Source organism: Octopus sinensis, linkage group LG19 (assembly GCF_006345805.1).
Source record: "Octopus sinensis linkage group LG19, ASM634580v1, whole genome shotgun sequence".
Taxonomy (NCBI): domain Eukaryota; kingdom Metazoa; phylum Mollusca; class Cephalopoda; order Octopoda; family Octopodidae; genus Octopus; species Octopus sinensis.
This window is the reverse complement of record NC_043015.1, coordinates 47,108,287-47,123,183: the sequence shown is the minus strand read 5'-3', so window position 1 is coordinate 47,123,183 and position 14,897 is coordinate 47,108,287. Positions and strand designations below refer to the sequence as shown.

Here is a 14,897-nt window from a genome sequence, read left to right as displayed (position 1 = left end):
AATAGCTTGCTTATGAACCACATGGTTCCGGGTTCAGTCCCACTGTGGGGCATCTTGGGCTAGACAACCGATGCTGGTATGTTTACGTCCCCGTAACTTAGCGGTTCAGAAAAAGAGACTGATAGAATAAGTACTAGGTTTACAAATGATAAGACCTGGGGGTCGATTTGCTCGACTAAAGGCGGTGCTCCAGCATGGCCACAGTCAAATGACTGAAACAAGTAAAGAGTATGAAAAACTACAGCTCTAAACACTCAGTTTTCTTTATAGTTCTCTCTTGATATTTGTTGCTCGCTTGTGGGTGCACAATACCCTCATTGAAACACAGCCCAGATGAAGTATTTAAAATATTTATAATGTCAGACAAATTTGATGCTAGTATTAACTTTCTAATAAACGGCCGTTTGTTTCTCTCTTTTCTATATCTGATATTGGTCATAACACAATATGATATTATGTCTCCAATGCGCTTTCAATGACAATGATTTTTTCATTTGTTATTTCATCTGAAGTTTTAATAAGTGTCGGCTGAAATTGGAATTGGATCTTTTTCTCGCTTCACTAAATGTCCACGTCTCTATTATAGTCCACATACATATAATGTAACCAATGGCTAATGAGAAATTTTATTATTTTTATTCACACTACATTATATAGGTACATTTATTCACCATTACTTTGGTTGGTGTTAACATACTTCATTTAATGAATCTCTAACTTGCCTTGCTAAACATCCACCTGTCTATGCTACACATCTCTTTTATGTTGCACCTCTATATAATATAGTATGACAGGTTATAGCTGCATATGAGAACATTTTAGACGATTTCTGTAAGTTAACAAAAACACCTGAACACATATGTCTCGAATTTATTTTCTTTGAACATTTCAGGTGTGGCTGTGTGGTAAGTAGCTTGTTTACCAACCACATGGTTCTGGGTTCAGTCCCACTGCGTGGCACCTTGGGCAAGTGTCTTCTACTATAGCCTTGGACCGACCAAAGCCTTGTGGATTTGGTAGACGGAAACTGAAAGAAGCCCTTCGTATATATGTATGTGTATATATATATATATATATATATATATATATATGTATGTATGTGTGTGTGTGTGTGTGTCCTTTATACAAATCCACAATTTTTCAGTTAGAGGGCTTGCACTTTCTATGGTCATTCAAAACTGTCCAAGGGTGGTCGTGCACATCTTTACATTTCCCAGTCACCCCGCAAAGCCATTAAAAAATCAATAGAAGTGACTTTTTTGTGAATTTTCTATCCAAAACCCAATCAAAATGCCCAAAACTTGATACGCCAATTGAATGCCAGCTGGCTGTATATGATTGGTTGGAGATTTGGACAGTACTCGCGTGTATGTGCGCACGCACGCAGCTGTATATGCTGTAATTTATCTTACAGGGCTCTAGGAAGACAGACTTGATATTTCTTACCAACTGAAGAAAATCAAATATAAGGACTTGGTTCATGAGGCTCTTGTAAAAGAATGGTACACGGTCTCATTCACTGCTGAAGTCAGCTGCTGCAGTTTTTTGTGCTATTTCTGTAGAGGATTAGTTTGGAGCCCAAACAACTGAAGAAAATTACCTAGGAAATAGCCATGGCAGCTGGAACTAGCCCAAGATGGTTGTGGCTGACAAGAAATCATAGTTGGAATACTTCTGCAGGTGAAGTATCTGCAGGAACACTTCTGCACCGGGCTCCAGTAGTCAGTTTTAGCACTCAGGTGTAGTATACAAGGTAAGGAACTAAATCAGTGGTTCCCAAAATTTTTAGAGTTACGACCCACTATTTATCACACCAGTTTATGACGACCCACTTAACTCTACTGAACTATTTCGATAGACAGCAGTTAATCAAAGCTAATGCGTAATTTTATGACTTTTTGCGACCCACTAAGATTCCATTCACGACCCACAGATGGGTTGCGACTCATAGTTTGGGAACCACTGAACTAAATGGTTGTGAATATATAATGTAGGAGTGGCTGTGTGGTAAGTAGCTTGCTTACCAACCACATGGTTCCAGGTTCAGTCCTACTGCGTGGCACCTTGGGCAAATGTCTTCTGAAGATACAGAAGAGTTTCCAACAATGTGATGGCTTTAGTCACTGCCAGAAGAAAAGCTTGCAATATCTTTATGTAACTCAAGCTGTTTATGCATGGGGAAGCATCTGTGATATTTATTTCACTTAACGTCCACTTTGTGTAAGGTCAGTGTTCACATGTTTAATGTAACGAGTTGAGAAATTTTAATTAATCACACAGAATGACTGGCATTATTTGTTCTATCTCAAAGTGCTCTGAGTTCAAATCCTGCTAAAGCCGAATTTGCCTTTTCATCTTTACAGGGATTACAAATAAAGTAGCAGTCCAGGACAATAGAATGGAGGAATTATAAGAACATTTAAGCAGAAGCATTGCACTATTTGCTCTGACTCTTTTCATTCAGAGTTCAAATCCCAGTACGGCCAATTAGGGAGTTAGACTTAATCTGTTACCAGCTTTAACAACAACATCTAGCATCTTGAGTACCTTTAGGAGAATCCACCCTTTTGCAAGCTTTAGGCCTGGTCTCCAGTTTGAGTATACCTTACTCATTCCCCACCCCTTTCAGTCTCAGAGAGGTTATGAGCACTACTCCCCTTCCTGACTAAAAGATTAAAACAAAAAAGGCGCAAGAGTGGCTGTGTGGTAAGTAGCTTGCTAACCAGCCACATGGTTCCGGGTTCAGTCCCACTGCGTGGCATCTTGGGCAAGTGTCTTCTGCTATAGCCCCGGGCCGACCAATGCCTTGTGAGTGGATTTGGTAGACGGAAACTGAAAGAAGCTTGTCGTATATATATGTATATATATATATGTATGTGTGTGTGTTTGTGTGTCTGTGTTTGTCCTCCTAGCATTGCTTGACAACCGATGCTGGTGTGTTTACGTCCCCGTCACTTAGCAGTTCAGCAAAAGAGACCAATAGAATAAGTACTGGGCTTACAAAGAATAAGTCCCGGGGTCGATTTGCTCGACTAAAGGCGGTGCTCCAGCATGGCCGCAGTCAAATGACTGAAACAAGTAAAAGAGTATTTTGAGGAGAAAGACTCATTAACATAATGATTAATTTTGCACGTGGAAAGCATGGAGAGATAACTATAAAATTATAATTGAAATTAGTTAAAATAGGATGCTAGCATTCTATATTTTAATTAAGTGAGGAATGTGTCTGACCCTGACAAAATTGTAGCAGCTCTGGGATTGACACTCCTATAATTACCACTTCCTCAATTAATTACGAATTGGACTGAAGCTACGCTACAACACGGCCTTGAATGGTTATAGTAGAATAAATTGACCCTAGCACTTAGTTTATTGGTCTCTTTTGTTGAACCACTAAGTTACGTCATCATCATCATCTTTTAGCATCCATTTTCCATGCTAGCACGGGTTAGATGGTTTGACTGGAACTGTTAACCTGGAGAGCTGCACCAGGCTCCAGTAGTCAGGTTTGGTTTGATTTTCTCCAGCTGGATACCCTTCCTAACACCAACCACTCCACAGAGTGTACTGGATGCCTTTTACATGTCATCAGTACAGAGATATAAACAAACCAACACCAGTTGTTAAGTGGTGGTGGAGGACAAATACAAACACAAAGACACACACACACACACACACATATATATAATATGACAGGCTTCTTTCAGTTTCTGTTTACCAGATCCTCTCACAAGGCTTTGGTTGACCCAAGGCTATAATAGAAAACCCTTGCCCAAGTGCTATTCAGAAGGGGTGAACCCAAGACCACATGTTTGGGAAGAACTTTTGTACAGCCTTTGTGTTGACATCTTGGAGTTCTTGATAATTCCACATGCTTTTGTAATTCCAGAGCAACTATCACATCCTTTTAATAATAGAAGATGGCATCAAGGCAATGGAGAAATCCCTATTTCCCTCCCCTATAACATCAATCTAAATTACAAATCATCAGTGGCTAATAGAAAATTAATTTCTTTACTGCCCACAAGAGGCTATACACAGAGGGGACAAACAAGGACAGACAAACGGATATAAAGTCGATTATATTGACCCAGTGCGTAACTGGTACTTAATTTATTGACTCTGAAAGGATGAAAGGCAAGGTCAACTTCGGTGGAATTTGAACTCAGAACGTAATGGCAGACGAAATACTGCTAAAGCATTTTGCCCGGTGTGCTAACGGTTCTGCCAGCTTGCCGCCTTAGTAGAAAATTTCCGACATGGGTTTGATCACAATGAAATTTTGTGGATGACGGTAATTTTATGTGTCAAGCTAAATAAACTCACCGTCATCTATACATACAGGCCTGTCTTTTGCAGGTGCTGTTGTCAATTAAAATGCACTCATGCTGGTGTCCCATAAATGCACCTGTGCCAGTGACACATAAAATGCACCCAGCACACTCAGTAAAGTGGTCGACATTTGGAAAGGCATCCAGTCATAAAAACCATGCTGAATCAGACAACTGAAGCCTGGACAGCTCCTTGGCTGGCCAGCTCCTGTCAAACTGTCCAATCCATGCCAGTATGGAAACAGACGTTAAGCAATGATAATGATGACAGGGTAAAAAATGCTCAAGTGGTTCTTCTATGTGAGTATAGTGAAACTGAGCAAGGAGAGCACAGGAAGCACTCCTTGCTATCACAAACTCCAATTATTAATTGTTAGTTATTTATGGAAACTTTAATCTGATTACAATTTTAAAAACGACAATTTAAAGAAGTGTTTTATCTGTTTTAATATCTGTATCCTTTTACATGTATTGCTTTCCCCACCCCGCCTTTTTTTATAAACAAATAATTCAACTAAATACTTAATCTACTTAACTTCTGAGGGTAGGATGCGGCCACTTGTCCTTTTTGTAGATAAATGAGCAGGGATTGGAGTCAGAGACAGTGGTTTTAATATTTGTTGTTTTAAATTTACTGTTTCATCTATGTTATAAGAATTTAGAAAATTTGAGGGAGGTGCTGTAATTATTTCTAATGGCAAAAACCAAAGCAGATAAAGCAATGAATAATAGCATGTAGAATATTGGAGCTAAAAAGAAAAAAAAAACCCTCGAATGGAAAAAAGTCAAAGGCTGCCCTGCCCATGGGACAGGAATCCACATCTTCTGTAAACATGATAGATGTTCTACCATTGGACCAAACCAACACTTTGAATTTTCTCCATCCATTTTAGGGGCTTTGTTCTTATCAGTGAGAATTGTAAAATGTTTACATATTAAAAATTCAGAACCTTCAAGAGATATGAGGTAATTTTTTTTAAATGTTAGAATCTAGAAAAGATAAAACTATAAATGATAGCATCTAGAATATCAGACTAAAAGACCCTTCAATGGAAAAAAAGTTGAAGGTGAGTCATGGGTTTTTTTTTTTAACCCAATATTTCACTTGCAAATATTTATAGATGTATGTCCGTCAAGTTCAACTGTTACAAATAATTTACTATTGTTTCATTGTTTTTAAAACGTATTGCTTTTTCTCAGATGCCATCTTCTCATAAAAATCATCAACACTACAAATCAACATCACACATTCACTTATAATGAGTGATACAGATGCAGGGTTGGATTTAGCTATGGTCCAAGATGAGTCATGACTCAAGGGCTTCCCAAGCATTGGAAGTTCCTTTAATTCAGAGAATCCTAAAGCTTGAAGCTAAAAATTTTTAATATATTTTCAGCAATTATATAAATAATCTGTAAGTTAATGTGGGAAAAATAAGTAACTTCTCAGAATAATCGTAAACCAGCCACCATGGTTGTTTAATTTGCATTTTGAAAGATGATTTCTATGTCGACCAATCATATACCACATTGCATTCGCTGCTCACAGCACAAGATGGCTGTGCAGATGTTGTCAATAAGTACAAAGAATGTGCTACATTGTGGAAAGAATTAAAAAATAGTCCAGAAAGTATCATCGTGGAAAAAGCAAAATGGTTTGTTGAATTTGACGATGTGTACGAAACAAATATGGAACTGGAAGGCCAAGGCACATGTGCATCTAGTACTGACATCGTAAATAGAAGGTGGGTCAACTGAATTCAGTTGTACAATTGGTCAGTACTAATCTCTCTATATATAAAGCTGAAGTTGTCTGTGTATGGCAGGTTTGGTAACCTTCAACTAACACTATCTCCTCCAAGACCCTGCAGTGCACGTTGACCAAAATTGAGAGTGTGATAGAAGAAGGCTTGCTCTTCCTTCTGTAGAAGAAAAAAATTCAAATTGCACCATGTTAACACCAAAAATTATTTACATAAAAAAAATGCTTTTTTTCTATGAAAAGCCTTATTTTTTACGATTTGTTGACTGCTGTGTCGCCATTTTTCGGTGTATTTCAACCAGAAAATTGTTCACTTAAAGAGAATAACAAGCTACATAATGCAAAATTTTTACTTTTCAAAAATTCCAATTCTGAAGAGTCGAAACAAACCCGAGCAACGCCGGGCGATACTTCTAGTCCTTGATATAATGTTTGGTAACGATTTATTTATTCCAAGATTTCTTTTAAAAATATTCACCTAGATCTCTAGCTATTGAGCTAAAGATGAAAATGGAGGGGGAAATAATAATAATACTACACTGTCACTAGGTCTGTGTAGAGTCAAGACAGGCTCAGGGCTTGGCTGACATGACATGGCTGAACTGTTTTTTTTTCTTGATTTCTCACAATCGTCTTGACCTCTAGATGCATCTACAATATTCTACAAGTTCTAAGTTACATATAAGTTGCTCCCCGTAAGCGGAATGTTAGACCTGCTTAGCAAATTATGTAGCTTGTTATTCTCTTTAAGTGAACATTTTTCTGATTGAAATACACTGAAAAATAGTGACACAGCAGTCAAAAAATTGTAAAAAATAGGGATTTTCATAGAAAAAAAGCACCTTTTTGATGTAAATAATTTTTGGTATTAACATGGTCCGATTTGAATTTTATCTTCTACTACTGAAGGAAGAGCAAGCCATCTTCTATCATACTGTCAATTTTGGTCAACTTGTGCCACAGGGTCTTGGAGATAGTGTTAGTTGAAGGTCACCAAAATGTGTGTGCCATCAAGATGATGGAATTTGAAATGAATTTGCAATCTACAGCAGCTAGGTTTCAAGATCTACTAAGATGACTAATTAGTCATGAGCTTATTGAATGTTGACGTGTCATGGCATGGTTGAGGTGGCTTCAAGTTGAACAGAGTCAAAACGAAACACTAACGTCATTCTTGACTGTTTACCTATCGAGTTTCCTTCATGTCATAATGAGGGGCAGGGAGGCATGTGGGCAAAATCTTAAATAGTGAAAGGCTACATAGGCCTGGCCTTGTGGCTATGTACTTGTTATAGTCTTGTACATATGTGATATATCTTGAATGTACATGTTATTTCAAAGTTTAAATGATCTTTTTTGCATTTTATTAGTGTATTTATGTAATAAAATTTTCAACTTTTCATGCGTAAAGGTTTCCAGCTGATGGAGGTAGTAGCACAGTTACTGTAAAATAATTCATTTTCAAGCAGCCTTTCAACAATTTCAACGTTCTCGGTAGAAGGTGGTCTGGTACACACAGTGGAGAAATTTGTTTGTAGACTGTATGATCAAGATTGTTTGAGTGCATTTATCATGCCATACATGGACAATGCAACCTGGTCATATAACAAACTGCTTTGGGACCTTTGTATTTATTTGATTCAATTTATGCAATCATTAATAAGCTACCAACATAAAGTGTTGTTAATGAAGACAAGCTGAAGATGGATATCAGTAACTGTTTTATGTCACATATGTCAAATGTCCAAGTTACTTATAGTAAAGCAGATTGGAATCAATATTGATTGCATGTGTGGATACTTTTATCATTTCTCAAAATTTTCTGGTTGGAATGAAGAGATGTGGAGTGAGAGAGAAAGGAGTGCCTGTGTGTGCATGTACACATATGTGTGTATGCATGCATGCAAGAAATCGAGAGATAGAGATACAGGCATGAGAGAAGAAGATGAGAGCAGAAGAATAAAGTGTAAGACAGGGATGAGAGAGATGAGAGAAAATTGATGAGTTTCTTTGGTCTTGTTAATATTACAAGTATTATTGTTATTATCATCATCATCATCATCATTATCATTATTATTTTTAAAGATTACCACATGTATTTCTTAACATTTGACATGCTTCGGGGGTTAGACAAAATTTACCCTTCATAACACCCCTTCCCCATTCCCATTAAATTCAAAGGATTTGCAATCGAGTCTCAGTAAGTGAAAATATTTCAAGTAAAAACCAAGAAAAAGAGCCTCTAATTGTATGTAAATTTAAGTTCACGATCTTATTTTTTCTGAAATCAGATTTGTTTCAACATTCTGTACATCACAATCTTTCCTTCACAACAAAAAAAGCAGTCTAATACACATGCCATTGGCCTAGTTTCCAATTTCGGATCCAAGACGGCAACAGATATAATTATGAAATATTAAAAGTATGATAACTCATTAATGTGTTCTTTCATGCGTGACTAGTTTGTGTGGTTGTTATTCATATTTTACTCTAACTTTGTGCAAAATTTCATGTAGGTGCAGGAGTGGCTGTGTGGTAAGTAGTTTGCTTACGAACCACATGGTTCCGGGTTCAATCCTACTGCGTGGCACCTTGGGCAAGTGTCTTCTACTATAGCCTCGGACCGACCAAAGCCTTGTGAGTGGATTTGGTCGATGGAAACTGAAAGAAGCCCATCATATATATATATATATATATATATGTATGTGTGTGTATATGTTTGTGTGTCTGTGTTAGTCCCCCCAACATCACTTGACAACCGATGCTAGTGTGTTTACGTCCCCGTAACTTAGTGGTTTGGCAAAAGAGACCAATAGAATAAGTACTAGGCTTACAAAGAATAAGTCCTGGGGTCGACTTGCTCGACTAAAGGCGGTGCTCCAGCATGGCCACCGTCAAATGACAAACAAATAAAAGAGTAAAAGAGTAAAGAGTTGCCACGTGGTAGTCACAAAAAAAAAAAAAAACACTAGAGCAATTTTAGGTGTCTGCATCCCAGAAGTAGCAAACTATTATCACTATAGTAAAACTATTGTACAGTTAAGTACCAAGTCAGCTTTGTTGACCTAGTAAATTGAGTCACTACAAAATACTGACAAAAAGGGAAGGTAAGTATAGACAACTATACAAATGCTTGTATATTAAGTTAATCCAAACAAGAAAGCACAAAAAAACACAACAACGCGAGGACGTGGAACAAATATAGTATTATTGGATGCTCAGCAAGGAAGGAAAGAAGGAGGGTTTAACGTTTCGAGCGGAGCTCTTCGTAGGAAACATAGGAGAAGGAAAGATCCAGAGAAGGGAAGACAGGAAAAAAAAAAAATCGACAACGGTACACACACGGTCACATTTTGAATGCTTGTATATTAACATGATAACTGTTTAGTTGGTTTCATGGGACATAAGAAGGCTCAAAGACACGTCAGAAATGTCCCAGTTTCAATAATTAAGGAGGTATGTACCCTTTTTCTTCCTATTATGTAGTTTTAAATGTATTATTTCATCATTTTGATATTACACCATTTTTATATATTTTGATGGGAAAAAAGAGAAAAAAGGTGAACGAGTGTTATATGATTTCTAATTTATGTCATTTAATGAATAACTATTCTGCAGCTTTTAACACATAATTATCATCATCATCATCATCAACATCAACATTTAATGTTTGTTTTCCATGCTGGCATATGTTAGACAGGTGTGTGGAGGCGCAATGGCCCAGTGGTTAGGGCAGCAGACTCGCGGTCATAGGATCGCAGTTTCGATTCCCAGACCGGGCATTGTGAGTGTTTATTGAGCGAAAACACCTAAAGCTTCACGAGGCTCCGGCAGGGGATGGTGGTGATCCCTGCTGTATTCTTTCACCACAACTTTCTCTCACTCTTACTTCCTGTTTCTGTTGTACCTGTATTTCAAAGGGCCGGCCTTGTCACTCTCTGTGTCACGCTGAATATCCCCGAGGACTACATAAAGGGTACACGTGTCTGTGGAGTGCTCAGCCACTTACACGTTAATTTCACGAGCAGGCTGTTCCGTTGATTCGGATCAACCGGAACCCTTGTCGTCGTAACCGACGGAGTGCTTCCATGTTGGATAGGCATGGCCAGGGACCATACCAGCAATGTGCCACATATCTTTGTCTTTTGTTATCTTCTTCATAAAGCCCAGTGTTTTGAGATCGGCCTTCAATATTTCATCCCATGTCTTCATGAGTCTTCCTCTTCTACAACTTCTCTCCACCTTAATCATCATCATCATCATTGTTGTTGTTGTTTAACATCTGCTTTCCATGCTGGCAAGGGTTGGACGGTTTGACTGAGGACTGGTGAGCCAGAAGGCTGCACCAGGCTCAATCTGATCTTGCAAAGTTTCTACAGCTGGATGCCCTTCCTAACGCCAACCACTTTGAGAGTGCAGTGAGTGCTTTTACATGCCACCGGCATGAGGACCAGTCAGGCAGTTCTGGCAACGACCACACTCAAAAGGTGTTTTTTTATGTGCCACCTGCACAGGAGCCACTCCGGTGACACTGGCAAGGACCAGGCTCAAATGTTGTTTTTCATGTGCCAGTAAGGCAACGCTAGCAACAATCACGCTCGAATGGTGCTTTTTATGTGCCACCAGCACAGGAGCCAATACATGGCCCTGGCAACGATCACGCTCGGATGTGCTTTTAGTGTTCCACTGGCACAATTGCCAATCAGGTGGTACTATCATCGGCTACATGTATATATAAACCAGCCTCTCAACATCTGGCATAAAACTCCACCCCCTCTCAAATACTCTCCACCCCACTTGGTTGAAGGGTCTTTTTACATTTTCCTTTTTCATGTCCTTTCTCTTCTTGCAAGTTAGCTGGCCACCTCACTGGTGCCAGTGGCATGAAAAAAAGAAAAAAAAAGGGACACTTAGTACTTACTGTAGAGTGATTGGTGTTAGGAAGGGCATCCAGCCATAGAAACCATGGCAAAGCTGACCCTGGAGTTCAATGCAACCCTGGGGCTTACTGGATCCTGTCAAGCTGTCCAACCCATATCAGTATGGAAAACAGACACTAAATGATGATGATAATGATGATGATGTCGATGATGATGATGAGGAGGGGTTAGGATATATTAAAACTATATGGTTTTAACTTATTGTTCCATCATTTTTAATAGTTACAGTTTCCATTATTTTTGAAATGCAGGGTGAAGTACATAAGTGCATTATTGCTTTTAATATAAATATTTCATTTTTAAATACACTGTTTTCATTTATTTTAATTGGTGGGTGTTTAGTTGTGTTAAATATGTATCCTGTTGCATATGTATATTACATTCCACCCACACACCCAAAAAATGTGGGGGGGAATAAAATATAAATAAAAATACACAAAAAGCAAAACTCAGTTTTCTAAGGATTTCCTGTTTTGCAAAACAAAACGTCACTTTTTAAACTTTCCAATGAGAAAGTTATTAAATTTTAACTTTCGGTGGTAGTGGACGATGAATAAGTGCATTAAATTTCTTTATTATTACATTGACTTCTCTACATCCCTGGCAGAGTGGTTAAAGGGGGGGGGGCTATGCCTTGCCAAAGGGCAACCCATAATTGTACAGGGACTGCAGCATGCTGGATTGTAAAGAGGTAGTGGAAGAGCTCAACTGAGCCAATGATGTTTCTTACATTAACGCTGAGCTGAGAAATCCTAGAAGATCAACTGTCAGGATCACTAAGAAGTGTCAAGAGGTCAACTTTGCCTTTCATCCTTTCATGGTCGATTAAATAAGTACCAGTTACGCACTGGAGTGCCTTGTTTGTCCCGTCTATGTTTAGCCCCTTGTGAGCAATAAAGAAATAAATATGCACTGGATCAGTGAAACTGAGTAGCCTGCTCCCCACAAATTTTATGTCTTGTTCCTACAACAGAAAGAGCCTGGAATGTAACTGATTAAGATTCCCTTGACCTTAATACAAGAAATCCACTAAGAAATAAATAAATGCTATGTACTACACAAAAAACTTGACTACCAATAAATCTACCTCTTTAGATGCACAATTGTTAGCTACTATCATTTGTTTGACAACATTTTCCATGGCAATATCACGCTAATTATTGACAAAAACAATACCATATGACTGTAATTTTGGGCAGAAATGAGCTAAAATGCTAAGGAAATTACTGACCTAGTTGTTGGGCTAAAATCATGATGTAGCTAAGGAATGTTTGTGGTGTACTATTTGGACACATTTCAGCAGTTTATCACAATTAAGATGTATTCTGCCTTGGGTGGGGTGGGGTGGGGGGTTGTCATCAGGATACGATATATTTCAATTAGTTCTTTTTTTTGTACCACGATCAGTGTCACCCTTCCTTTACATTTTGCTAATTCTTTTTTTTACTGTTTAATATTTTTCATTCAATCTCAGAATATTTTCATTATGTGTCCGTAATCTTTTCAATATGAATATTTAAATTCATCTGTCTTTTGTAAGAGTTCATTGTTACTGCAGGAGTTGCAATGAGAATGACTGAGCTATGATTCCACCCATCCATCCATTCTGTTACCCACTATTCCAAGGAGGATCCTCAGACACCTCCTTCATAGGGTCTTTTCAGAAGTGTGCTAATGTTTCTGCCAGCTCGCCGCCCCCTTAATATAAATAAATATATTTAAAGGGAATAATTAATAAATTTTTCCCTTATGAGGTTTTTCACACTAACTACTTGATAATTTCTTATAAAGATTTTATCCTGTTTTTAAATTGTATATATATATATATATATATTATATAGATATATAGATATATATATGAGACCTATTGAGTCAAGTACATCAATATCAAAATAAAATTCAAATGGAAATTGTAGTTGTCATACCTGTGCTGGTGGCACATAAAAATCGCCATCTGAACGTGGCCAATGCCAGCGCCGCCTTGACTGGCTTCCATGCCGGTGGCACATTAAAAGCACCATTAAAAGCACAGCCTCCCCTGGCACCTGTGCTGGTAGCATGTAAAAGCACCCACTACACTCACGGAGTGGCTGGCGTTAGGAAGGGCATCCAGCTGTAGAAACACTGCCTGATCAGACTGGAGCTGATCAGACTGGAGCCTGGTGCAGCCTCCTGATTCCCAGACCCCAGTCGAACCATCCAACCCATGCTAGCATGGAAAACGGACGTTAAACGATGATGACGATGATATATATATATATATATATATGTGTACATAAACACATACATACATATACTTACATAAATATACATAGACAAATATGCATATACATATATATATTTACATTAACAAATATATATACACATAAACACATACATACATACACAAAAAGTACAGAAATATAAGCAATTCAACTGAAAAAAAATTAAAGAAATAAAAAATTTTTGCAGAAGTTGCCGAACAAACAGTTTCGGTTTTGATATACCATATGCGAAGGACCACCGTTGCTGCCTAAGACAGATCAGTTTGAGCAACCCCATGATCTAAAGCATTCCAGCTGTGGTCATCCTGTTTTTATCCTGTGTGTAGAGGAAGCTAAGATCAGATAATAGAACATGTCCTTTTTTAAAAGATGGTAGGGTGTGATTTTAGGTGGTGAATTAATAGTGAGAGATATTTAGATTAGAGCATCATATGGAAATACCTGGTGGTATTTGTTCTGGCTCACTGTATTCCAAGTTTGAATCCCAACATGGTCAGCTTCACTTTTCATCCTTCCACAGTTGCTAAATAAAGTACCAGTTAAATTGTGGTAGGGGTACTGATATTTTCTTCTGTTTTCTCTTTCCCTCTCTCAATCAGTTGCATTTCATCACAAGAAGCGTCGCAGTGGACCACCTATAGTGTCTCTCTCTCTATTCTTTTCTTTTATCCGCTCAGTTGAAGTTGACTCTCGGTTACTCGATGGATCAGCGTCCTCCAGTCAGTTCTATCCTGGGCTGCTTCTTTCAGATTGGCTATGTCCATTCCGGTATCTCTCTTGATGGTGTCAAGCCAGCGGGTTCTTGGTCGGCCTCTTCCTCTCTTGCCACTGACCATTCCGAGCATGATGTCCTTCTCCAGGAATTTTCACTGCATAATATGACCAAAATATGCCAATCTATGCTTGGTGATCCATCTATCTATTTATCTATCTAATAATCCTTTCTACTATAGGCACTTCATCATCATCATCGTTTAATGTCCACCTTCCATGCTAGCATGGGTGGGACGGTTCCACAAGAACCAGCCAGGCCAAAGCCTGCACCAGACTTCTGTGACTGCTTTGGAAGGATTTTTATGGCTGGATGCCCTTCCTAACACCAACCACTCAGCAGAATGGACTTAGTGCTTTTTATGTGGCACAGGCACAAGGCCTGAAATTTTGGGGAAGGGAACTAGTCGATTATATTAACCCCAGTGTTTCACTGGTACTTAATTTATTGACCCTGAAAGGATGAAAGGCAAAGTCAACCTCGGCGGAATTTGAACTCAGAATGCAGTGACGGGCAAAGTACCATTAAGCGTTTCATCTAGCACACTGATGATTCTGCCAGCTCACTGCCTTTCCCTATCTAATAATGGAGAAAAGTTGAACAAGCCGTTAGCAACCTTTTCTCATAGAAAAACTTATGTTATTAGAACTTTTAAGTTATCTCAATAGATTTTCTATAGAATTTAGAGCCAGCACTGAAAGTTATATTTCGTATATAAATGTATCTGTGTAAACAATGTGATCAGATATAGAAAAATAGGTCATGAGTGTATATACATATTTTAGGAGTTCTTGCACCTTCATCAGTACCACATGCAATACACTAACT

General features: G+C 38.3%; 1 protein-coding gene across 1 annotated transcript in view; it reads left to right on the top strand.

The window, feature by feature from the left end:
• The first annotated feature begins 9,184 nt into the window (after positions 1-9,184).
• LOC115222231 overlaps positions 9,185-14,897 on the top strand; it is a 127,615-nt gene continuing 121,902 nt past the window's right edge. The window contains exon 1 of the mRNA XM_036511136.1: positions 9,185-9,549. Within this exon, the coding sequence (XP_036367029.1) occupies positions 9,490-9,549 (60 nt within the window). The 5' untranslated portion in view covers positions 9,185-9,489. The remainder of the gene's footprint in view (positions 9,550-14,897) is intronic.